General features: G+C 38.2%; 2 protein-coding genes across 3 annotated transcripts; one reads left to right on the top strand and one right to left on the bottom strand.

Moving 5' to 3' along the window:
* Positions 1-1,634: 1,634 nt before the first annotated feature.
* PJVK (pejvakin) lies at positions 1,635-10,096 on the bottom strand. The gene is made up of 7 exons (XM_044768643.2): positions 9,609-10,096; positions 7,703-7,770; positions 6,748-6,943; positions 6,086-6,227; positions 4,794-4,911; positions 3,309-3,407; positions 1,635-3,088 (listed from the first exon to the last, which is right to left on the bottom strand). The coding sequence occupies exons 1-7, from the start codon at positions 10,094-10,096 to the stop codon at positions 2,796-2,798; spliced, it is 1,404 nt and encodes a 467-aa protein (XP_044624578.1). The 3' UTR covers positions 1,635-2,795.
* Positions 10,024-27,580, top strand: PRKRA (protein activator of interferon induced protein kinase EIF2AK2). Of its 2 annotated transcripts, none has more exons than XM_044768645.2 (8): positions 10,024-10,159; positions 10,741-10,910; positions 14,041-14,122; positions 16,237-16,315; positions 17,361-17,478; positions 18,682-18,776; positions 23,804-23,978; positions 26,886-27,580. In XM_044768645.2, exons 1-8 carry the CDS (start codon positions 10,095-10,097, stop codon positions 27,041-27,043), a joined length of 942 nt encoding a protein of 313 aa, XP_044624580.1. In that variant the 5' UTR covers positions 10,024-10,094; the 3' UTR covers positions 27,044-27,580. The 2 variants fall into 2 exon arrangements, with proteins under 2 accessions (XP_044624580.1, XP_044624581.1); XM_044768646.2 differs by having other exon boundaries at positions 25,232-27,580.
* Positions 27,581-27,603: the final 23 nt, after the last annotated feature.

The raw sequence follows: 27,603 nt of genomic DNA, 5'->3' as shown, positions 1-27,603 counted from the left end.
GGTATGATTGTGTTTCTGATTGCTTTATTCTGTTAACACAAAATGCAGCATCATGAAACAGACCTCTGTGTCCCCGTGGACAGTTTTCCCCCTTCAGGATATAGGAAGACATCTATGTCAAGATCTTCAAGCTCTTCCCAACTCTAACCTTAAATATGTAAATATCCAATTTTTAATATTTTCAATGTCACAATGCCCCATATTTTTAAAATATTCACTAGGGACCCAGGAATTAGCATTTCGTTTATTTATGCATTTCACAGCATTATGGATAGCAGGATATAAAAATCATGGGACTGAAGAGTCTTCCTTTGGTATGCATGCAGGAAAATATTAGTTGTGTAACTCTGTCCCCCAGAGAGCCTCAACACCGTCTCCGTAGTTTTTGCTGCAAGCTTCTGGCCTTGGGTATTTGTTCCAGTGGGGAATGTTTAAAGATATTTGATCAGACCAAAGACTTTATGCCTCATATAGCAGGCATAATAAAATCTATACTGCTGAGTCTTGTACTTCTTCAGACATCATTCTAAATAAGCTACTCTTCTTCCTTCTCATAGGCCTTTATGTCTACCAACCCTAACTTTTTGTCTTGATAGTTTTAAATAGATGCCATCGTATTTCTTAGTTTCCATTTCCCTTTCTCTAGGTGTCTCTATCCCATGTCACTTAATTTTACAATGTTCTCGTTATTAATCATGAATGAGTATTACAAACTGGTATGCCGTCAAATTTTTGATAAATGTGTAGAATTTATTTTACACATGAGGCTATGTGGGGATTCAAATGAGGATACAAATGAGGATATACAGTGCCATGGCAATTTTCTGTGATGGTCAAATCATGACATGGTCCAACTTGTTGAGAATAAGAGGTAAGAGATGCTGTAGGATATCATGTTGGCGCCAAAGAAAGGGCACATATTTATTGGACCATGTAAGATTTGGCCTACTGCATGTGTAAGAAAGTATGGTAAGGCAGTAAATAACTCTGTTCAAAACAAGTGAGTCAAAACAAAGTTTTTCCATTTTCTGAAACTTGCTCTTCCAAATCATTTGTTAATTGTTCATCTTTTAACTGCTTTAGATATACTGCTAGAAATTATGTTATTTAAAAGGGTGGGGGGGGGGGCCACAAAACCCATGGGATTAGTGGATTTCACATATGCACAGCACAGAATTTGACACTTCATGAAACAAAAACCTGTTCATCCCCCCAATATTTCTTCATTCCTATACCCAATTTTATAACTCCTCCTCACTTGCTCAATCATCAACTCTTTCATCCCTTTACATTCCTCAGAAAAACCTGCCCAGTTGACATAAACTAAGTTGATAACTCAGTATTCTTATGTTTTGGTTTGGAAACTGCCCTCATTCTCTATATCCATACAAAAAAGTCACTAGAGCCTTCTTTTGATCAGTATACTCATATTGCATTTGAATCATATATGCTGCCCAAAACAAAAATACAGTGAAAAAAACAGATAAGGAAATTATTCTATAAGAGAAACTATAAGTCTAACCTTTCCGTCCCATTTTCATACAAAGTGCTTTCAAACTTATGTTTTAAAAACCTATAGGTGATATTAAATGAGAGATTTACTCTAAAACTCTAATAAACATTTAAATAATTAAAAAATAAAATTTTAATCATTCTAATACATAAAGTATACAGGTATTTTGTATTTACACAATTGCTTTATGCCTTCATAAGCATATACCTAATAGTGAGTGCTTTAAGTATACATTCTGAGTTCTAGAATTTCAACATACCATTTTTGCAATTATTTTAATAAGGGTGTACAGCAAATGAATAATTTAGGTTGTTTGTGTATGAAAAATTCAGATGTCTTACAGAGTAGATGAAAAAGATCTCCCAGAACTAAATATGTTAAATGTTTTAAACATTTTCAAAGGAGAAAAGAAATGTGTCCTAGCTGCCTTACCTTTAAAATGACAGTAGTGAGATTTATAAAAACAAAACTAGCAAGCATATGTACATCACAGAATGGCAGCCCATTACTACTATCAGTCACCCTGTTAACTCTACACAAAACCCCACGCTGAGCTCTGTGCTTTTAATTTGATACTCCAATTAAACATTTAGGATTACAGTAAATTAACACATTTTTCTCATTTTGCCAGACCTAGGGCAATAGTTAAAGCACCATAAAGTCGCCACTTGTGCACTCTTGCCATCCTTAAATGTTGAATTAAAAACCGATTAAAAATAAAATTGATATTTAAAAAATCTCTAGGGGCCGGCCCCGTGGCTGAGTAGTTAAGTTTGTGTGCTCCACTTTGGTGGCCTAGGGTTTCGCTGGTTCGGATCCTGGGTGCGGACATGGCACCGCTCGTCAGGCCACACTGAGGCAGCGTCCCACGTGCCACAACCAGAAGGACCCACAACTGAAAATATACAACTATGTACTGGGGAGAGAAATCAGGAAAAAAAATCTCTATGTAAAGTTATCTAAAATGATAGACTAAATCCCAAAAACATTTCTGAAGTAACTGGCAGATTTTATGAAGGAACATCTATATTCTGAATTTTATATTTAAACCTTTTTATAATATATATAAACAATATCATCAGTCTTCATGACAATTTATGAGGTAGACACTATTATGATCTGCACTTTACAGATGAGGAGAATGATGCCCAGACAGGTTAATTTCTCTTTCTTCGCCCTTTTTAATTTGCCACAATTCATCAAAGTGAACCTCTGGAATTTTGGAAAAAGTGTGTGGCATAGTTGCACCTAAAACACCAGCAAGGTACATTCATTTTTCATTTTATTTCATTCTCTTGTGCCAGACATCAAAACAAGGAACTGCATGAAGTCTCACATACTTCTGCCCGTCGACAGAACACTGAAAGCACCCATAAACCGTCTCCCTTTTAAAGTTCCCCATTCCACAGAGTATGCAAGGTCCTTTTGGAATGTTGTGATTAAGTAAGTTAACTCGGATATGCGTCCCTTCTTTGAGTGAAATATCAGTCATGCGGAGAGGTTTGTCATAATAGTCAGAAAAAAGATCATCTAAGTAAAGCTGTGAGCGAGAAATGGCATCCATCACTCTTCTATCTAAAAGGACAAAAACAGAGAAATGTGTTAGAAGTCACAATAAAAAATGTATAACCAATCTGCATTTATAAACACTACATGAATCTAAACCATCAGGCAAGAAATTATGTGGCTTTTAAATTTAAATTTTTCCTTAACCGACAGGATTACTGAATAGATAACCTCAAGCGTTAATCAGAGAAGAAAAAAATATATTTGAAATACTCTTCAATGGACATACTTCTCTCAAATAGTATATTTCTCAATCTGTAGAGCAGTGCAAATGTTGCCGTTTCTTCCCTTTCAAATCCTCCTTTTGACACTGAAGTGACACAAAGGTCTGTAAAAAAAAATTTTACAAGATGTTGTAACTTGAACAGCTCATTTTATTGGGACTTTTAGTTGTAGTTGATAAATTCTAGTACATGCCATTCATTTTAAGTTAAATTTTACATATTTTTGGAAAAGGTAACATTCACATAATACAAAATGAAGAGTACAGAAAGGGAATACAATGACAAATAAATCGCTAGTCTACCCTGACCCTAGCCTCATTTTTCCACCCCCGAGGTAACAACTGTTAGGTTTCTTGTGTATTCTTCCAGAATTACTCCATATATTTTACAAGCATAAAGGAATACATGTGTATGAATGTACATATATAAAATTCTTTAGGCTCAAATAGTTACACACTGCGCACATTTCTTTAAAATGTCTCTTAGAGATTATGTCAGGATCTATAGTGCTACCTCATTCTTAATGGCTTCATAGTGGATGCACCGTTACTTAACTAGTTGCTGATAATAGATATCAAGCTTATTTCCAATTTTTTGCTATTATGAACTAAATATCCTTATACCCATATCATTTCACATATGTCTAAGTATATCTGTAGGATATCCTAAAAGTGTAAGTAAGGCTAAAGTATATGCACAGTTTAAATTTTGATGGATACATCAGTTCTATCAGTTTATACTCCTCCTAACAATCAATATAATTATAAAAACCTCCTACTGAAGTGTCCCAAATAAAAATTATCATGTGTTGTCTTGTTTCTGGTCTCCCTATTCCCTCCTCCTACAGAACTGCAGAAACAAAAACAGGTCTAAAAATGTTTATAAATGACCACAGCTGGGGGGCTCCCTTGCCTAGTCCTTTGGGCTATCCCCAGCCTTGAGCTGACTGGCCTCCTAATCTTGAAGACCTGTGAAAAGTAGAAATCTAAAGTGAGCTGCAAGGAGGTGTTATATAAGGTGACAATTTTAAAAGAAGCCTTTGTACTTTTAAAGTTATTTTCTAGGGAGAGTTGGGAAGCTGGGTCTATGACAGGTAAAACTGAAGAAGAGTTGTCTTTGTGTACCCTAGTTTGGGCATCCTGATACCTTCAAGCATCTTACTGTCTACCTACTCCTCTATTTGCCATCATCAAAAACTACATATTAGAAGGTCATTTATTATCTCCCCGTGTAAGTCAAGGAACACTTTGTCAGTGGATTGCATTTTAGCTCTTATCTATTATTGTAAGTCGGGTATCACCAAGAAGCAGGAAAGAGGTATTGGGTAAGTAGGGACCAGAGGGTCTTTCCCAGCTACTTCGCCCAAGCATAAGATTGACAGCTGACAGCATCATTCTTCTATATTTAGACACTCAGAGAGAGAGGGTTTCCCATTAAATTCTTCTTAAAAATATAATCATTTCAGTGTTTCATGCAAATCATTCACTCACCAAAGGCACCATCCAAGTAAATGAAGAGTTCAAAAACACTGAAAGCTATGGTTGTGTGTGCTGGAAAAACAATAGCTTTGTCCCTTCCCTTGGGATTCTGTTCATCCATAAAATGAAACTATATTAAATAAATAAATTAAATAACATTATTAAGGAGCATAACATGTAAGGATAGCTTTATGGAGAAACAAAATATTTCCTACAATCCCACCAAAAAAACACTACTCCAAAAATTATCCTATTTGAATTAAACAGTTTATACCAGAGGTCCAAATGCTCCAATGGGGACCCATGATCTATATTAGGAAACACCACTCACCACTTTCTCACTTACTTTGGTATTGGAGTCAATGATTAGTGCTACCACAACAGTAATGTTCTCTGGCATTTTTCTTTCAACTGCAAACTAATTGAGTCTAAGTGCTACAGTTGTTTTTCGCCTACCTTGTCTACTGTTCCAAAGCCCCCAGAGCTTTCAGCAACTTTCCAAAGCAACCATCAACTTATTTTCCAAAGCAATCACCAACAATTAAGTAAATGTTTCAGTTTGTGCCCTCAAAATGATCCAATGTTAAACAATTTGGTGGGCAGCTAAATGTAGCCACTGAACAGAACCTCTATTTGCAAAGACTTAAAAAGATGATCACTAAGCCCTATCTTTCTAGCAATTGGTTTTAATAAAACCAATCAATTCATTATTATGTGTCATTATGTGAATGACAAGCTAAAAATTAAACAAATAACATTCAAGATTTTTTAAAAAAGATTTAACATTGAATGAAGCATCTTTGTCACTGACAATATTGTTTTAGGAAAATTGATTTAATTAAAAAACCCACAACGAAGAATATACAACTATGTACCGGGGGGCTTTGGGGAGAAAAAGGAAAAAATAAAATCTTTAAGAAAAAAAATATATATATATATATGTAAATTCAACTTAAAAAATTCAAGTATAAACAAAAAATCACTTAAAAATAAAGTCAAAGAATTTAATATAAGCATTCAATTTTTATTCTTAAAATGCATTTAAACTGTAATAGGAGGGACTCCAATACACACATTATTTCACAATGATTCGTGTTTTGTTTGCATTATACTACACGTTTAGAATCCATACTTTCTTGGATTTTTTTCATATTCTAAAACCATTATTGTGCAAAATCCTGTAAAGAACTGCAGCTCTTTACTCTCAACATCTGACAAAATACACGTCTCATTAGAAATTGAATACTTTGTAAAAATTCCCATTGCAGTTTTTTAGTAAGAGAAGCCTAATGATTGTGGTTTACCCGCATGGCTTCCCCACGAATGCCAGCATGCACAGACAGCGAGCACTGTCGTGTGGTTCGAATGCTTTCCATGACCACGCACAGTACTGCCCTTCTGCTGCTCCTTGACTGACGTATCAAGCTGTGGTCAAAATTAATTTTTCTAAAATAAAGAAGAGAGACATTCACAAAAATCTGTAACATCTAATTACATATAATCAAACACATTCTTTGCAATCAGGTGTTATTCATTCATAGTCCACCTTAACTCAAAGTAAATCCAGGCGGGCCTAATACAAATCAGAAAGAATGCTCAAAACAACTTGAATAATCTGCTTCTCCTTTCTATTTTCTTAAAACATGCTTCTTAGAGGAGAATGTTGGAGAAGACTCTTAGATTTGTTGCAAACAGATTCCTATATTCTTTTAATCTAATAATTTAGCAAATGTGTGTAGAGCCAAAGTGATTTGTGGAACAATTAAAAATCCTGTTTAAAACCAAATGATTTTGGATATCTACCAAAGTTTGGATATATTACTAATTTGTAGTATTTCAAACAAATCAAATAAATTACACTAGTAAAAATATAACCTGAATGTTTTAAGCATTCTTTGTAATGAAGTTTATGTAATCAAAATATCTAATGAAAATAGTGAAGTATATTAAGGATTATTATACTGACCGTGTAGTAATTTCCTTGAGTAATGTTGATACTTCCACTTCATGTTTGGTTACTATACCAAATGAAGCTTTTACCGCAATGGAATCTGATCCAGCAACGTTAATCCCAACGTCATTCACAATATGGTTGCCTCGCCTTCCATAGAGTGAAACATCTGATTCATCTTCATAATTCAGTAACTGATAAGATGAAATACCTTTAAGAATGGAAATTAATACTTTTTAAATGTCTTGAATTCATCTAATGTAGATTATATATATTAGCACTTTACTTTACTATTTAAGACTCGATTACCCAAATATTGAGAAAGGCAACATATCAAACCAAGATTAAAAACAGCAATTCAATTAATTTGACTGCAAGAAGAAATAAATAGCCAGAGTACTTAAAATGAACTCAAATTATCTGTTTGGCCAACAGAACTTCTTAAGCATCAAGATCCACTGGGCGGTTGAAAGAAAAGTTGAAAGAAAAGGTTGAAAGAAAAAATTACAAGAAATAATTTGTCAAATGTCAATTTCATCCGGCCTGCAATTCATTTCAGTTTACCAATTGTAATAACCGAATCATAAAAAAAATATAAATTACTTTCATCTCATTTGACCATGTGAGATAGGTAAGAGCCAACAATACACCATTTTATAGACGAAGAAATATATTATGTCATGTTCTAAGTTGATTTGGTTAAAACAATTTACAAAATAATTAAAATAAGATTAGGCAATAATCTTATAAAATAGGTTTGAAAATTATTCAATTAATAAGAGATTTGATATTATATAAACTATAGGCATTATTCATCTAATAATATTATTACTGCCATAGTAATAAAAATTACTTTTATCAATGAAAATGTGTAAATATTAAAAGCATAAGTAGTATAAACAATCTCTGTTTAGATTACCAATAATATAGCTAAATGAGTAGTCACTCCCAAACAGACATTTAAACTTACCAGCTGAAATTTCTCTGTCTCCTAGAAGAACATCTCTCAGTGTAAAAGGTGTTGAGGTAAACTTGTATCTAGGAAACAGAAAGCATCGCTTCTTTTTCACGACCAGACTTAGAGGTTGGTATTTGTCAGCCTCACTGAGGCTTGGAACAGGAACTAATCTCCCTCCATCTCCAACTTGTTTGACAAAGCTCTTGGTAGCAGCCGCAAACATATTAAATAGTACTAAAACATCATCAACTGCAACCCTCAGATAAGAAATCCATATTTTCAAAGAACATCAGGCACCAAGCTAAGCCTTGCTTGATTTTAAATATAATTATACATGTTAAAAATACAAAGCATAGCTTCATCAAGTAGTTTACCAGCGTGCAATTCACAACACTGCCTCCCCTGGTGTGCTCAGGTAATGAATTATAGATCAACCATGTAAAATGATACACTAAAAGCAAGTCTAATTTGGAATTGCAGTCTATAGCACTAAAATATACACAGAAAGCTAGTAATTATAAAATACTACCAATGTCTTTGATGAAGGTCACAGTTGATAGCGGTTTGTCAGTTTTGCTGGAAGCATATAGCCCTCTGGGAACAATGCCATTTAGGTACCAACATTAGCGCTGGACACCATCTACTGTGGACCTAGTCCAAAGGGAACTCCTTCACAAGTGCATCATGCCAATTTTGGCAACAGAAAAGTGCTGTTTTGAATTCTTTTGGTACACAGTTCATTGTTCGAGCATTTCATTCGTTTTTCTTGTATGCTTACAAAACCAAGTGAATAATATAAAACATAAATTCACAGAATATAAGGAAACAATTATATGCAGATCTTTATAAAATACCAAATGAAAGCCACATTACATATAATAACTGTATCCTGACACGTAGGTTTCTTACTTAGAAGCTGGCACATAGACAATATCTCTTTGAAGTGGGGTCCTGCTGCATTTATTTTCTTTCTGTTTCATCACATTATTCCAGTTAACCAACCTTTAAAGAGTTATATACCGCTTTGGCTTGTTTTTAAAGGAATTTTGTAGCTAAATATAAATTTTAGAAACAAATTTGAATGCTGAAATATTGTATTTCATAGTTATGTGGATGTTAATCTATTGTGAAATAGTGGCTATGTGGTACTTAGGATAAGATATTCATTAAAACAACATTAGTAGATAGTACTCGATATACATACACATATAGAGGCGGTAGGGGAAAGAAGAGAGAATAGGCTTAATTCGAGCTTCAAATACTATAAATCAATTTTATGGGATTCTAGACAATTTTTTTCACTTGCTTTCAAGCATCCAGGGCTCACATGCAACCAAAAGATAAGCTTTTAATAATATTCCTTCCTGCAAATACTATTGTGCAAAACAATCTTCCAGAACACAGAGAAAGCACACCGAGTAATTTCTCCAAGTGGCTAGGAAACCCCTAGAGAAGCGGTACATCTCTTGTCGCTGTCTGACCCCCATCAAAGGTGGTGCATCCCAGGCAAACGCCATTACAACCAACACAGGTGTGCAGAAAGAGCATTTAATTGGAATCCAGTCCACAGGAAGATTTCGTTTACACCCAAGGTGTCTTGTTGGGATCCGCTGGCCCTGCGTTCGTCTCTCGACGAAAGCCTAGAAGACAATGGAGCCCACGCCGCAGAAGGTGGGGGGGGGGGGTGGGTTCTGAGGACGTCCCCGCGAGCTCCCAAAGGCAACGTGAGCGCCGGAAGAGCCCCCCGCAGCCCTCAGGAGCGGATATTCCGCGAGTCTCAAGCTTCGGGGCCAGGCCCGAGGAGGCTCTCCAGCAATTTTGCATTTGGAATTTTCAAATCTTTTTCTTAAAGTGACGCAACCCTCATCCATCCCCCTATCTCCCCCGCCAAAAAAAAAGGCTGAGCTTCAGGCCTTACAGACTCTGTGAGGCTTGCCTGCCGGACAAGCCTCTCCGGGCAGGAAATAGCCTCCGTATAAAGACACAGAACGGCGGCCTGGCGCTGCTGGCCGCCCAGAAGCCGGGGGCCGAAGGCGGGGCACGGGCTGGACCTCCCGAGAGCCCGGGCTTCGAGGGGCAGGACCTGGAGGGGGTGGGCGGGGCTGGCGCCGAGGGGACCAGGAGCGGGTGGGCGGGGCTGGGCCTGGAGAAGGGCACGGAGCCCGGGCCGCGAGGGGGCGTGGCCGGGAGCCGGGCCGGCGCTGCCACACCGAGGCTCCGCCTCCGCCCCCGCCCGTCCCCTTCGCAGGAGGGACGCAAGCTGAGAGGAGAGGGGGAGTGGAAGGAGGGGAGGCGGCGGCGGTGGCGACGCTGGAGCTCTCCGCTCGGGGACCGGCCGACCCGGGGAGCGAGGACGTCGCTCCGCACTGCTCTTCCTCCGGCCGCCGAGCCGTCCCTTCTCGCCATGTCCCAGAGCAGGCATCGCGCCGCGGCCCCGCCGCTGGAGCGCGAGGACAGCGGGACCTTCAGGTCAGCGCCCGGGCGGTGGAGGCCGAGCCGGCAGAGCCGGGAGCGGTGGGCAGGAGAGGCGGGGGCGGGGGAGCCGGCTTCCCAGCTGCATTCTGGGTAAAGCCCCTTCCCGGCGCCGTCGCCCCCGCGGCTGCAGGCGGACCGGCGGGCGCTCGGCCCCGCCCTCTCGGCGGTGCGCGGGCCGGGGTCTGCGGCCTGGCCCCGCCCCTCCTGCGGCCGCGGGCGGTGGGCGGGGTGGGCGGAGGTGGCGCTTGGCCGCCACCCTCGGAAGGTATTTGTGGGCTTGGTCTGGGGAGGTTGCAGCTCCACTGTCCGCTCTGGTCCCCTGCGAATGCTTCCTGCTGGTATTCAAGTTATCTCCCTACAGACCTCGCTCCCCCTGCCTGCCCCTGCCCGCCCCTGCCCGGGGCCCGCTGCAGCGGGCCGGGAGATTGGCGCGCCTCGCCGGCCCTGGCACTGGCTGCCGGGGACCTTCGGCGCCTCCCGCGTCACCGTTGGTGGCGGTCAAAACTAGCCTCTGTATGCTTCTGCCTCCCTTCCCGCTTTGGCATGCAAAGCACACCTTTTTCTGTTTTTTGCAGTTTGGGCAAGATGATTACAGCTAAGCCAGGGAAAACACCGATTCAGGTATTACACGAATACGGCATGAAGACCAAGAACATCCCGGTTTATGAATGTGAAAGATCGGATGTGCAAATACACGTGCCCACTTTCACCTTCAGAGTAACAGTTGGTGACATAACGTGCACAGGTCTGTATGCGCAGTTAAGCCAGATGACCAGGGGGGTTGGCCAGCAAGACTTGGTATTGCTTTTCAATTCGGAAAAGTGCCGTTTTTACCGGAGACAGCTGTGAGGAGCAGGCTCTTGAAACTGAGACCTCTCATCTCAGGTCATTGAAACTTTGCAAGTTCATCTGATTCTTTCCCTAATTTTCTCTTCCCCAGATACCAAGAGAAGCTCACAAACATACCTTAGGATTCTCCTAGGATTCTTCCAAGAATTAGGGAGAAGCAGGAAGGTTCTAGGAGCTGTCATAGCTGCATCAGTAGGTGCTGTCCACTTTCATAGATTATAGCAGATGCCAGGAGTCATAACCTCAGAATTTTTGGAGCCTCTGCTGTCTAGGTACGGACTCATTTGGCGGTTTGGGCCCGTTGTACCACACTCGATTCTGTATCCAAGCAAAATGAGGAAGGCAGAAAGCTCGAATACACTGTATCGCATAGCAGCTTCTAGATCCTGACTCTGTACAGATATTTTAATAAGATGTTATCTCCTTTTTTATACATGAGAAGACAGGTTGAGAGAGATTTTAAGTAGTGTGCCCAGGGTCACATAGCATCGACGTTTCACAGTTCAGACTCAACTTTATTGGTCTGTGAACTTGAGCAAATGATAACTGAAGTTGCCCATTTGTAGATGTAGACATTTTATTTCTTATGTATCTTATTTAATTGAAACATAAAAAATACTGAATACTAAATTTAATTTGGAATAATACCAAGAAGAAAATTCAGTAGGAAGGCTGAAGTTCTGCCATCTGGTAATCTGAAGCTATCATTTGTTGATGTCCCTGAAAATCTGGAGTCCGCTATTTTCATAGAAGCCACTTGAAGAAAATTTTGAAGCTTTTTTGTCTATATGAGTTAGGTGGATTGTAGGTGCTAGCTGGAAGATCCCTCATATGAACTATAGAATCAACATTGTGTTAGTGCTTTAGCTGGTCTATTTTTAAATATTTAGTGAAAATTCAAGAAGAAGTAGCCTTTTTTCCCTCAGTGTGTTTTAGATCAGAGATTAACAACCTGTAACAACTGTTCTGCCTAGGTAGGCCCCCACCTGTTCTCATGCTGCCCTGTCTTGTTCAAGCTTATCTGCCTCCACATCTTCAGATACTATCTAAAAGGCTGAATTCTGAAGTCTCTATCTTCATCCCAGGCCCACTTAAAGAACAGTGTATCAGCCTGTGCTTGCTGGACAGGCTGCTGGACATCTTCACTTGGGTGACCAGAAGTCACCTCATTCACTTATTGTCCCAAACTAAATCCATCTTCTTCTTTCTCACATCCATTCCCCCTGCATTTCCTAGCCCAGGAAAGCCACCACCATCACTGATTTGCTCACAGTAGAAATCTTGGTTTCATCTTCTTGACTCCTTCCCCTTGTCCAGACTATCACCAAGCCCTACTTCTTAAATATCTCTTAAACCTGTCTGCTTCTCTCATCTCCCCATTGCTTCTGTCCGGGCCACTGCCATCTCCCCCTTGGGTTATAGCTACAGTCTTGTAGCTGCTCTTTCAGCTTCTAGTCTTGTGATGTCCATTCTCTACGGGCCAACCAGAGTGTTCTCTCTGGCATTCACATCTGTTCATGTTATTTCCTTTGCTTAAAATCCAATCAGTGGTTTCCCCATCAACCTCTGGATAAATGCAGTTTTCTTAGTATGACTTAGAACCTTGCTTCTCAAAATGTGATCAGCAGCAGGATTGATATCCCCTGGGCACTTGATGGGAATGCAGAATATCAGGCCCCATGCCAGACATGCTGGATCAGAGTTTGCCTTTTAACAAAATTCCCGGGCAATTCCTATGCACATTAAATTTTAGAAACAAATTTAAGAGACTATTCCTTGAGCTCTCCCTCTCCCCTCCAACTCTCTAGCCTTTTGTCTCAAAATTCCTCCCCTTGGGCTCTTACTGTACCCATCTACTTGGGGCCCTTGAGCACATCCTGTCCTGTGTTATGTCTTTGCAGGTGTGTTTTCTCTGCCTAGAATACTCTTCCTAACCCCCGGCTCTCTTCACCCTGCTAGCTTTCACTGATGTTTCAGGTCTCCATTCAGCTATCTCTGCCTTCATGAAACCTTTCTGAACCCTTCCCAAGAGTTGGGAGCTGCCCCTTTTGTGTGCCTCCTGCAGCCTGCACTGAGGCCTGTCGTAACACATACCATTCCATATTTCAGATGCCTGTTTACAGACGAAATCCCTCCCTGGGTTGTGTGCTTTTTAAGGGCAGGCAGTCTGGTTAGTTCTCCACTGTATGCTTAACACCTGTGTTAGTGGATGAATAAGTATTGTTTGTGTGTCCTCTGACTCTTGAGGATCACACTTGAAATTTGTTCCATGTCCCATTTCTTTCCTCCACACCAGAGGAATGGACAGCAGCATTCTGATAACAGTTTCAAAGGGTCTCAACACCTAGTGTGAACTCAGAAGAAAAAAGATTGAATTCACCATTTACCAGGTGTGATTGCTTTCTAAAGTTAGGCATCAGTCCCGTGATTAGTCAGGCCTGTCCCCTGCTGCCCCCTTAGCTACCCTTGTAAGGGATACAGATATAGGGAAGACACGTAACATAAGCTCTCACCTTCTTCCCTATATAAACTTCTCCCAGTATACCCAGCGTGTGGCCATGACTGCTTAGCCAATCAGAGGGGTTAATCCAGTAGAGGATGGACTGTTGGAATAAATTTCGGCACATTCTACTGTCAGACAGTGTTGCTGTAAGTGGCTTCCTTAAAGGAGACTTCTTGCTACAGAAGAATTTCTTCTAGAGTTAAATACTAAGTTGCATTTGTTCAGAAGGTGTGACATGGTCTACTTTATTATCATTTTATGTAATAAACATATATAATGTAGATAAGGATTTTTTATACCGGTATGTGCAGAGTTAAATACATAGAACTTCTGAAATCATTTTTTAATATGTTAATTTCTTGTGAATATTTTATTACAGTGAATAACTGTATATAGTATATGTTTTTATTACCTAGTGTGTATGTATAAAACCTGTCGTGACTTTATTTTGTATTATGAAAACCATTATGTGCAAGCCTCACATTTTCACAGGGTATAAAGATTTTTTTTAATCTTAATTCAGGTGAAGGTACAAGTAAGAAGCTGGCGAAACATAGAGCTGCAGAGGCTGCCATAAACATTTTGAAAGCCAATGCAAGTATTTGGTGAGCTAAACTTTTTTGTATTCTGCAGCTCAAAAATATCTTGGCTGAGGTAAGATTAAAAGTTTAAACATGCTCACAAAAGCAAGAAAGTGAACAATCATTAGTATCTAGCTCGAAAATTCTACTTCCTGTAAAAACCTGTCATCCATTAAAGACAACTTTATCCTTAAGAAATTAAATCCAGTAAGTAACTATTAAATGAAGGTTTTTATGAACTAGGCATTGTTTTTTCCAGATGGGGTGCAACAGTAGAAAACTAGAGTTTTTCTGGCAAATATCTTACTGTATTAAGACTTTAATTATTTCTACACTAAAGAGAACAAGGTGGAAAAAGATCAGCTAAAAGTACTCTTATAGGAATTCCAATTTGGAAGGAGACAAAGAGATTTCCTTGTATTATAGAATGTATACCAAATACAGAGGATCTTAAGTGGGGTGTTAATTCTTGACATATCTTTCCAAAATAAATTTGTTGTCACTCTAGGCGCTTTTGGAAAGAGAGTTGGTCCTGGAGCAACTCATGCACCATGAAGCATTGTCCTTTGGTTTCTGATGAGCACACCCTGCAGCGTGGTGTGCCTTCAAATTCTTCTTTACGTGCACTCAGATATACTTGGAATGTAATCTGGTATAATCTGCTCATAGCTGACAGCAGAAGCCCATGGGAATTGAGGGTGGTTTTTTTGTTCCCCATCCATAGCAAAACTTTTGGCTTAGAGATGTATTTAGGCTTGCATGCAGTGCTCCTCCTTTCTAAGTCATTCTAAACCATTTGGGTGGTTTAGAACTAACCAGTGACAAGCCTTGGATCTTACAAAATGATGCTTGATTCTTTATGGTCATACATTATAATTGATTTATGCTAGCTTTCTAGACATGCCAAATGGCATGGCAGGTATTGCTTTTTCCTCTCACCGTTGATGGCCGTGCTATTTCTGTGCAGCCCAAAGGTCAACCCATAGTGTTGAGTATATTCATAGAAATGAGTGTACGGAGTGTCCTTTCTGCACCTGGGCACTTCACTTTGTCAGCAAAAAAACGCTAACAAACTTTACTATATATTTGTGCTTCTTGACACATAAGATGGGGATTACTAAGCTGTAATCAGGCCTAAAGTGGCCTGATTTAATACAGAGACTTTCTCACTTCTCCATCACAATTATTTGGGTAGCTTCGGCGTGTGCATTGTAAGTGAATATTTGTACCTCGTCAGCCTATGTAAAGCGTGAAATTCTGGCAGTTAGGAAACAAACTTAATCAGGTGGCCATAAGTAAACCTCATTTGTCATGGGAGAAATGACTCTGCAGTGGTCCAGCTCTAGGTAACTTGGTCTGCAGCTTATTCAGTGTTAGGCACCTCTCACCCAAGAAACTAGTAATTTCGGACTGCTTGCAAGAGATTGTTCTCTTTTTCCCTAATCACGATTCCCACTTGCTGAAACCAGATTCATGCAGGCCATCTATTTTATGCGGGATGCGTATAAATCTTGGGAGGATTATTCTAGCATAGAGCAGATGATAAGTCAACGGATCTTTCTTCCATAATTCTCTGGATGAGAAAACAACATTTAGGATCTCTATCACTCACATTGCCAGGCTAAATTTCCTGACTAATAGTCATTCTTCCCTTTTCGTGTAATTGTAACAGTAGTATATTTTATTTAAACACATTTTTATTGAGCACCTATTATATACAAAGCACTGCAAGGTTTATGAAGGTAAGTAGGACAGGCCCTACCGTCAAGGATTTTACAGTCTGAACAGGGGAGAGGTATGGTGAGGGATGGACAAATTATGTGTATTTATAAGAGTGTATAATTTATGGTAAAATAATTTGCTTGAGAAAGAGTCAAACCAAATGTTATGATGGTTCAAAAGAGCGAGTAATTATGTTCCATTGGGGTAAAAGGATAGGTTTCTTAGAGAAAGTAGCATTTGAGATATACCTTGGCTGACGAGTAGATCAGATTCTCATAGAAGGTGGGGCGGAGAGGGGCATCTCATGTAGAAGGAACAAGAGCAAAGGCATAGAGGGTTAAATAGAAAACCTTGTCATTTATTTAATAATCTGGGGGAAATTATTTGGTTTTATAACACTTTAAAACAATGTTTAGCTTTGCAGTTCCTGACCCCTTAATGCCTGACCCTTCCAAGCAACCAAAGAACCAGCTTAATCCCATTGGTTCACTACAAGTAAGTCGCACAGTTTTTCCATACTTAACATTTTGTCTACTGAAGAAAGATGTCATAAATTGATGATATCATAGGGGCTAAGACAAGGAATTAATATTTTAAAGATAAGGTGGTGTAATATTTTGTTTTCCAAGTTATGATCATTAGATATTACACCACTAACTTGAAGTTATTTTCTTATTTATTTACGTTCTGGATTTTCTTCCATATACAGTATCTGCCTTTGGTTTGTGGAATTCTCATTTGAGATCAACAGGACCTCAGTGCACATGGGTAGAGTGTTTTATACTTTAAGAATATTTCTTGCCACTCTTGTGACAAACCTCTTTCTACTTCTGTTGAGACAGAAGACTTTATAAAGAACCCAAATTGGGTAGCCTAACTCAAGAAAAGGGAAGTAGTCTTTTTGTTTATTCTACCAGAAAGAAATATATTCAGCTTTGAATTTCTGTATGCAGAATATCCTTCTTGCAGATTATCCATGTGCTCTGTTGGACAGCTCACCTCCCCGTCATCCAGTCCCTTGGTCTCTTTCCTGCTCTGTGAGATTGTCTGTAGTTTTCTTCCCCTTCTTTCCTCAACCTCATCCAGGTCTGTTTGTGTGCTGTGTCTGCTCCTCGTCTGCTCTTCATCGAATGCAGTAGTTAGCCAGCTATGGGGGTGGAAGTCTGTAGCTAGGAGGGGAGAGGCTTTAGGAACTGATGGCAGTGAGACCTATAGATGTCCTCTGTGATGTTCCCAAAGGGGACGACAGTAGCTTGTCTTTCTGTTTTAACTCTTTGATATCTGCTCACTGTGGCTTAAGGAAAGAACACCATTCATGGCAGGATTGCTTCAGTTTTGGTGTTGTGGGCTTATGAGATCTAAAATGTAGGAATATCTATGGGAAATATAGGGTGTTCTCTCATTTTTCCCTTGCAGAATCTCATTATTCTTTTCAAACATATAAATAAAAATGGGATCAAAATCATGAAAGAATATCATTTATGTGATTGAGCCATTGCATAGTAAAAATTACTGCTAACGCCTCATCTCGATTTTTTAGGAATTGGCTATTCATCATGGCTGGAGACTTCCTGAGTATACCCTTTCCCAGGAGGGAGGACCTGCTCATAAGAGAGAATATACCACAATTTGCAGGCTAGAGTCATTTATGGAAACTGGTACTTATTTCTTTTTACCCTCATACAACTGAAGACATTTGAAGTATTTTCAGATGATAAATGCCCATAGAAATGTCTGTCATGATTCTTTTCACATATTCCTGTGGGGGAAAAAATTGATACACTCCTGTTTTACTGTCTCTAACTTTCTGCAATTGAATTTAAGTATAAATATTTAGCTTAAGAATATTTATACTTCTTAGTTTGATATTTTAAGAAATCATGGATAGACAAAATAAGTAATTAACTCTTTAAACAGTCTTCATTGATATATTAGTGACTTAAAAAAACTCATTTTGGAGAAAAAAAGCAACAGTAAGAGGACTAAAAGAAGATTATGTTTGAAAACAAGATGATTAAAAAGAGACTAGATCGCAAGAAAATTTCAGTGATATAAAAATAAAGTAGAAATTATCCTTTTGAATTATAGTGACATCTATGTTGTAAAGGCCAATACTGTGAGAAAAAAGTCAGTAAAGTATTAGAGAGCATTCCTGTTGTAACTTCTCTAGCATGTTTTTATCATTTTTAAAGTGGCTCGAGATGGAGTTTTACCTTGGTGTTAGATGTTAGTTTCAAGTAATAAGCAACTCTTTGCCCTGAAGCGGTAGTGTGGGCCAGTGCAGAAAGCAGCACAGAGCTCTGCTTCTGTTCCCAGTGTAATCCTTGGTTTGCAGGGTTAGGCAAATTACTTCATCTCCTTGGGTCTCAGTTTTTAAATCTGGAAAACAAAAACATGGAAGTAGATGATATTTCTGGTGTCTTTCAATTACAGCATCGCCTATGCCCTTCGTATTCCTATTAAAGAAAGAAATTCCACGTAGGTGTCAGTTTATGGGAGATTGTACGCAGGAAATAGACATTGAGAGATAGGAGTTGTAATTCAGATGGACCTTGATAAGCTTGAATATTTGGGCAGAATTAAACCAAGTATGTTTATTAAAGCTAGGCATAGGGAAATATAACTGTGAAAGTGTAACTATTAAAGATAAACTGTTAAAGAAAAGAAATACCTTCAAAAATGTCAGAATTAATAGCTGTCTGAAGCACAACAAGCGAAGATATCAGATCAGACAAAGAATAGTCTGGTGTATAAAAGCCATGAGGTTGTTCTTTGATTAAACACAATATTTTAGACATTTGATCATCCTCTACAGACACCAGTTTCTTTTCTAAATTGACCATTTCTTTTTCTTTCTTTAGGAAAGGGAGCATCAAAAAAACAAGCCAAGAGAAATGCTGCTGAGAAATTTCTTGCTAAATTCAGTAATATTTCTCCAGAGAACCACATTTCTTTAGTGAGTAATGATCAGACAGCTATGATGTTAATGCAATAAGTACCTCTTGCCGTAGGAAACTTTCCTTGATTTCTTACTGTATAGATACTTCAGAGTTGCAATTTTTAAAAATCTCTTCATTGTTCAGTTATACACCACCCCAATTTTAGCAGCTTGCTGTATATGAGCCAGGGTCACAGAGGTGACCAGTCAAGAGAGCTTGGGAGACACAGTCAAGTTCAGAAAAACATGATGGGATCTACACAGGATAAGCCAGTAGTGCCAAATGTGCCTTCAGGTTGATGGTGCTTTTCCATCCCTTTATTCACTCATTCATGTATCCGCTGAGCAAGCATGTAATGAGCTCATACTGTGTGCCAAGCTTTGTGCCAGGTACTGGCATATGGTAAATAAGACAGTCTCTGCCCTTAAGGAGTTTGTAGCCTGCCGAAAGAGCAAAGAACCCCACAGGCTGGTCCTTACAGAGGGTGCTTGGGAACACAGGAGAAGGATCCAACCAAGATGGGGGGTTTGGGTGGGGAAAGCTTCCTGGGGGAAGTAATATGTAAGCCAGAATCTGTAGGATGAGAACAGAGGGAAAGAATTGCAGAGAGAAGAAAGAGCATGTGCAAAGACCAGGAGTGGAACATCGTATGCAATCTAGGAACCCTAAGTAATTAGATATGACTAGAACGTAGAGTCGGAGGGAGCCAGTCTCAAACAGTGAATCCAGAAGGGTAAAGAGAGATTAAATCTCTGAGGGACTGCTCTGTTAAGGAGATTGAACTTTGTCCTGAAGGTACTGCAAAGTCCTTAAAGAATTTTAATCTGGGAAGGACAGGGTCTGATTGATACATTAGAAAGGAAATCGCTGGCTGCATTATGGTGATTGAATGAATATTAGAATCAGAGCGATCTGCCAGAATGCTGTTATGGAAAGCAGATGAGAAATGATGGTGGCCTATACTAACGTAGTGACAGTTCAAATGATATATTTAAAAATTATTTATAAAACTTTAGTACATGGGGTATGGTAATTGACTGGATGTAGGGAGTAAGGGAAAAGGAGGAAATAAATATTTTTAGCTTGGCAAATGAGTAGATGGTGATACCATTCAATAATATAGAGAACACAGAAGATAAGTAGGATTTGAGGGGGAACAGATAATGAACTAAATGTAGGATATATTGAATTTGAAGTGTTTATGGAATCTCTAAGTGGAGATAATTGAGTAGGCAGTGGGGCCTACTCAATAGTATAGAGCTTAAAAGATTGGGCTACACATGATGTATTGAGATTCTGATTTTCGTAGATAGGTATGTCTTGCGGTGCCTTATCTGAGAATAGTATATTAGGTGGGAAGTGAGAAGTGAGGACTATAGCAGTGTCCTAAGTTTATGATAAAATAAGGGCGTATTCTGTAGACAAAATATCAAAGACAATATGCAAATAATATAGTTTTGGTTTTACTTTTTTAATAGAGAAATACAAAACATTGCGTTCGCTTCTTTTAAAATTGGATCAGAGATGACACCAAAATCCCAAAGCACAAGTAGGTTTGCAGGTGAATTCTGTTAAATCTTCAAGGAAGAGAGAATTTCCAATGCCATTTAAACTCTTCCCAGGAATATATATAACATAGGGGAAGCTGCTGTGTTTGTTTTCCAAAACCAACATAACACTAACACCAAAACCTGACAATAGCAAATCCCAATGGAAAAAACTGTGGATTAATCCTTATCTCCCTTATGGTGAAACACCTGAATAAAACAGTCAGTAGAATATTAAACGAATAATATACTTTAGACAAATAGAGTTTATTTCAGGAATGCAAGAATATTTCAAGGTTAGTAAATCTTTTACTATAATTAACCACATTAATGGGTCAAAAGAGAAAAACATATAATCCTCTCAGTGGATGCCAGAAAGATATTTGACAGTCATTATTGATAAACACTTTAAAGATATCCCTATTGTGATCGAAAACATCTACCTCAAGAAACTCAAAATCATGGTTACATATTTACATATTGCAACCATTCCCATTAATTTCAGACCTAAGACAAGGATGCCCACTGACACCGTTTTTTTTAACCTTGTTGTAGAAGTACCATCCAGTATAGTTAGACAAGAGAAAACAATAAGAGGTTAGAAATAAGAAAGGAGGAGAGAAAAATTATCATTAACTACAAATAATATGATTATATCCCTGTAAAACCCTGGAGAAATACTACTATAAATAAGAGACTTCATCAAGGTAACTGGTCATAAAATTAATATACAAAACCAATAGCTTTCTCATGTTATTTAGAGTTATGAAGGTAACTACCAGGATAATTAAAAATAGAAAGTTAAAAATTATTGCTTCTGGAAAGGGGACTGAAGGTAGGTATGGAGTGAGGCTGGAATTTGTTGCTTTTATAGTTCTCTGCTATTTGATTTTTTGTTGTATGTGTGTATTACTTTAACAAAATTTATGAAGCTTGATAACATGGGTCATTTTATGGCAAAATAGAAAATCTATCTTGAAAAAGTATACTGGGAAAAGATCAGTAGTTTTCCTACTTATAAATATTAAGAGGTATAATATAGAAGATCCCGTTTTCAATAGTAGAAAGGAGGAAAATATGTCTGGGAGTAAACTTAAAAAGAAATGTGTAGGACCCACATGAGAAAAACCTTAAAACTACTGAGTGAGATAACAGAACTTAAATACGTGTAAAGCCATCTCTTTGTTTTTTATAGGAAGACTCGGTATTGTAAATATATAAAAGTGTAATGCAGTGTCACTCAAAATCTACCAGAATTCATTTTGGGCCTTGTTAGAACTTTACTAAGTTTATGTGGAAAAATAAACTCTCACGAATAGCCAAGAAAACTGACAAGGAAGAGTATAGGAGATGGGGTTTACCCTACCAGAAAATAAAACATAAAATAAAAACTGTTGTAATTAAAACAGGTGCTGATACAGAAATAGACAGAGGATAGAATAGAGAATCCAGTGTAGATGCTAATCCACATAGGGACATAGTATATGACAGCAGTGGGATTTCAGATTGGTGGGCTAGAGGATAGATTATTCAGTAAATGATGTAGAAACAACTTACGGCCCCATTTGGGGAGAAACAGAGTATATATTTGTGCATGTGTATATGACATATGTTTAGGTTGCTACGTTATTCCTTCCATCACGATAAATTTCCAGTGAATCAAAGATTTGAACGTAAGAATTGAAACTGTATAACTATGAGAAACCGTGGAAGAGCTTTCCTTTTTAAAATTCTTAGCGTGGGGAAAGCCTTTTTAAGCATAACTTAAAACCTAGAAGCTGTAAAGTAAAAGATTTATAAGTTTGACTACATAAAACCTACTGCACAGCAAAAAATCTGTAAGTAAAACCAGGAATAAAAACAAAATGAGAAGAAATTATTTTGAACACATGGTTGTAAAGGGACTGTTTTCAGTACCACATAAAAAGTTCTTAAGCCATGAATAAAAAAGACAACCCAGTAAAGAAATACAAATTGGTAAAAAAAAAAAAAAAATGTTCAACTTCATTCATGCAAGTTAAACAAGGTACTCTTGTCATCCGTTAGGTTACCTAACCTACACGGTTTGATGATGCCTGGTGAGAAAACCAGCCCCCTCCAAGGCAGTTGATGGGGGTAGAAATTGGTTCAGAAATCACTGTGGAAGTATATATCAAAATTAAAAGCACTCATGTTCTTTGACTCAGCAGTTCTACTTCTAGAAATTATTCTACACAGAAAGTCATCCAAGTGCAAAAGAGTTTTATTGTAATATTGTTGGTAAAAGCAAGAAACCGGGAACAACCTAAAACCCATAGTTGAGACTGGTAAGATAAATATAGTGCATATATGTGCGCTGATATGAGAAAAATGAACAAGATATAGAAAACTAAGGTATCATTTTTGTTTAAAAAGGAGATTATATATGTGTCTGTGCTTGCATGTGCATAGAACACTTACGGAAGGATACTGAAGAGATGTTTAATGGCAAGTTTCTCTGGGGAGTGGAACAGAAGTCTTCAGGGAAGGGGTAGTGAGGAAAAGAGACTATTCTTCATTATATATTTGTTCTTATTGCAGGTATTTTTTTTACTATGTAAATAAATTATGATTTTTTTTAAAAAACGATATTTTTTAAAGTTCCAATCATGGAATGTAAAATTCTATTTAGTAAACCTTAACAAATTACTCAATTCTATATCATGACCATTTCTATGATCTTTTGAAAATCCCTTAACCTCTGTCAGGCCCAGTAATAAATAAGACTAAGGATGAGTTGCCCTACTTACTTCGGAGAATAGTTGGTTTTGGCTTTTTAATGTGAAAGCAGTTTGAGAAATATAAACATGGAAATATGTAAAGCATTCTAAGAACAGAAGTGAAAAGGGAAGGCTATAGGGGAAAATAAAGAAAAGTGGAAAAGGAGAAAGAAAACAGAAAAAATTAAGTTCAGTTGGGTTCTGGCATAAGTCCCATAAGAACTTTTTGACATCCTTCTCTTCATTTGAATGATTTGTTCTTCTCAAACCCAACTTGCACATTTCACCTTTTCTATAGTTTCTTTGTTTTCTGCTTTACAGCTATTAGTTATAGTGCCTGGTATTTAATACAAGAAACCATAAAGATATGAAAATTGTTTTATATTTTAATTTTTAAGTCACTCCATTAGGCAGATTCAATTATTTCCAGATTTGTTTATAGTGCTCTTAAATATCTTACACATCTTAATGTGAAAATTAATCAGAAAATTTGACTGAGAGACATTGGTACTATTCAAAAGTGTTTTAAAATAGTTCCTGTATATTACTGTGTGGCCTTTTTTTTTTTTTTTTTAGCATCATGGTATTTGTTAAATGTGTGTACTTGTTAGTGTTTAAATTGGAAAGTTAACCAAATGGTATGCATTTAAACATGTTTTATAAAGTATTAAATGTCAATGCCTAATAAATGTTTTTAGTTATAATAGTGTTGGAACTCAGTCCAAGTTAAGAATCTTAATCTTCATCTCTGTTTTTCAGACGAATGTAGTCGGACATTCTCTAGGGTGTACTTGGCATTCCTTGAGGAATTCTCCTGGTGAAAAGATCAACTTACTGAAAAGAAGCCTCCTCAGTATTCCAAATACAGATTACATCCAGCTGCTTAGTGAAATCGCCAAGGAACAAGGTTTTAATATAACATACTTGGATATAGGTATGATTTTTTTTCTTTGGCTTATCCCAAAACCTGTTTCTTTTTAAACAATGTTTGAGAAACAAAACCCCTTGTGTACTTTATTTCACTGATTATGGATTCTGACTATAATTACCAGAGCAGTAATATATATCCTTGATATGTCCCATTCTTATAAATAATAATAATACATAACATGTATACAGTTATAATAATAAAATCAACAATAGCTAAGATTATAGAGTTTTACTACATGCCAGGCAGTATTCTAAGGACGTTACGTGTTTCAACTTACTGAATCCTCAGACGAACCCTGTGAAGTAGGTTCTGTCATCCTTACATGTAAGGGAGGAACGTAAGGCACGGAAAAGTTGAGAAGTTTGCCCGAGATGGCATAGCTAGTCAGTGGTAGAGCCCAATTAGGGAAGAATCCCTGAATGCACACTATTTGTTAAACTAGCCCTGACGGGCAGCTTGACAAATAAAAAGGCACCCGTGTTTCTAGAACAAGTACCAAGTTTGTAGAGGCCAGACCTCTTCTCTCCACTTTGTCACTGTGTGCCGGTTCTGGGAGATAAAACGGGGAAGTCAGTTTATAGCTTTGTCCCATCCAGGCTATCATCATCTACATTTTCTCTAGCCCTTAATCACTTAGATAGATAAATGTAGACAGACTGGAAAGCAAATAAGTTTAGATTTTCTTTTAATTCAGTGTATAACTGGCCCATTCTTGCGTGTGTGTGTGTGGTGTTATGAATTAACATCAGTATACTATGTGAAGAACTTGATATCCCTTATTCCAGCCTCAGTGAGCTCTAGGGACCTAGCTTGTTAGAGAGTAGCTAGTACGCACTGGGATAGTAGGGTGTTTCTGGGGTGAAAGAACTTCTGACTTTCTCTGCTACTTTGGGATTGAATGATGGGTCAGGTGCAATGTCTTACTGTACTGAGAATGATGCAGAACCTGGGAATTTAGTGCAGGCAGATGGTCAGAAAAGGTGGTTGATGGGAGACCATTCATTCAAAAATTATTTGTTAAGTATCTGCACTTTGTTGGGTGTTTGAGACACAGAGATGAATAAGCCATGTCATGAATAGATCTATGGTAGGTTTTGAATCCAGGAAAAGAAGGAAACTTGAGATGACTTTTTAGATTATGAATTAATAATGCCTTTGAAATGCTTCTTACTAATTCTAAGAACTAAACAGTTCTTGTAAATGTAGAACAGCAGTCTAAAAACCAAAGTCAGTTAATTTGGCTAACTTCTATGCAGTTACCTTCAAAAGAACCTAGATATTCTCCAAAGAAGATATACAAATGGCCAACGAGCACATGAAAAGATGTTCACTGTCAGTCATCAGGGAAATGCAAATCAAGACCACAGTGAGGTACCAATTCATACCTATTAGGATGGCTATAATGGAGAAAATAGAAAATGACAAATACTGGCACTGGTGTAGAGAAATTGTAGCCCTCATATGTTGGTGGTGGAATGTAAAATGGTTCAGCTGCTGTGGAAAACAGGAGTTTTGTAGCTCTCCAAATGAGTTTCCATATGACCCAGCAACTCTACTGCTAGGTATGTACCCAAAGGAATTGAAAACTGGTGTTCAAACAAATACCTGTACACATGTGTTCACAGCAGTACTATTCACAATAGCCAAAAGGTGGAAACAACCTAAATGTGAATGAATAAATCAATTGTGGTATATATGTGCAGTGAGGTATTATTCAGCCGTGAAAAGGAATGAAGTTCCAATAGATGCTCCAACATGGATGAACCTCAGAAACATTACACTAAGTGAAAGAAGCCAGACACAAATTGTCACATATTATATGAGTCCGTTTATATGAAATTTCCAGTGCAGGTTAATCCAGAAATTGGTGGTTGCTAGGGGCAGGGGTAGGAGTGGCGATGGGGAGCAAGTGCTTAAATGGGTACAGTGTTTCCTCTTCGGGTGATAAAATGATGACAATGTTTTGTAACTAGTTAGAGGTGGTGGTTGCACAACATTGGGAATGTACTTGATGCCATTGAATAGTTCACTTTAAAATGGTTAATTTTATCTTACGTGAATTTTAACCCAATTTAAAAAAAAAAAGAACCTGGATGCTAGAACTGGAAAGCCTCTTCACACATTAAATAACCGCAGTGTATCTGGTTTTTTTCTACTGTGTTGACTCCAGCTGAAACAATAACATTTAATCATGACCACTTTAAACAAATCATAACCTGTTTCTACTTCTTCCTCTTGTCTCGTTCAGCCATCTTTAGTAAGAGTGATTCATGAGTTGATGAGAAGAACATTTGTTTCCTGGGTTTAGGTATTGTTTTTAAAAAACATGTACAATATGGAACTAGACTCTCTACACAGACTTAGAAGCAAAGAACATGAAGGCACAAGGGAAGTCTTGCCCTGAACCGTGTGTTTCTTGGTTCAGATGTCTACTGAAAAGAACCCTACACTTCATAATAGGAAATACAGTCCCTCTAGTTCTCTAGCAGCTGGTTTTTTCCATTTTAAGAAAGTTGCTGTGGTTCAGTAATTTGCAAACACTGTTCAACTAGCCGCATTAGGATTGCTTTGGGAGCTTGTTTTTTAAAATGCAGGAATCTGGCCACTCCAACCCCAAATCCTGCATTTCTGATTGAGCAGGCTGGAGTGAGGCCTGGGTACCTGTATTTCTTTAAAGTTCCCTCAGGTGATTATGAAGCACAGCTGTGTTTGAGAACTACTGCTGTGGCTGAGTGATTGTGCTTTGTTTTTTGTTTGTTCCTATGAGAATGGCAAAGATGATGAGCAAATGGAGTAGCAAACCATGGATGCTTCTGGAGAAGGACAATAATAAAACCTGTATTGTGTTTACAAAGGATCTGCTTTGTGTGCACTTGGGATTAATCTTTATGTTTGAATATGTCATTACAGAAGAACTGAGTGCCAACGGACAGTACCAATGTCTCGCTGAGCTGTCCACCAGTCCCATCACAGTCTGTCATGGCTCTGGGATCTCCTGTGGCAATGCACAGAGTGATGCAGCTCACAATGCTTTGCAGTATTTAAAGATAATAGCGGAAAGAAAGTGAACTTGGAACAACTTACAAAACCCTGCAGTAGCACATAGAAAGTTCCCCTTTTGCCCCTTCCCAAGTAATACGTTTACTATAATGTTTGAGTTTGTGTGTTGTTTCTAAATCTCTTCATAGATTCCATCAACACTCCAGATTTAATTATCTCCTGGTAGTTGTTACTAGGCTCTTTTTAATGGCTTCAACTTTGTATTGGTATATTGTATTTATAAACTTTGTACCATAGGCAGAGTGTAGCACCCATTTTACAGTGCCATGTACATAGAAGGAAGAACCTGCATGTTTGTTGTGGATGATGATGATGATGATGATGAAAAAGAAGAAGAAATAAACCTACTGCTGGCAACAGTCTGTCTTACTGGTGCTTAACCTCTTCTCTGTGCAGGCTTTGTAAAGGGAATTAATTTGAAGGAAGCCCCTTAGAGTGTTGAGGAACGCACTAACAGGCTTTATTGAATGTGATTGTTAAATTTCAGGGAAAATGATTGGTCTGCTGTGTATTTGAATCCATGTAATAAAGAGCTGTTGTTATAATGGGTTCTGCTCATTTTATTAAA

Source organism: Equus asinus, chromosome 4 (genome assembly GCF_041296235.1).
Source record: "Equus asinus isolate D_3611 breed Donkey chromosome 4, EquAss-T2T_v2, whole genome shotgun sequence".
NCBI lineage: Eukaryota > Metazoa > Chordata > Mammalia > Perissodactyla > Equidae > Equus > Equus asinus.
This window is presented reverse-complemented; position numbering and strand designations above follow the sequence as displayed.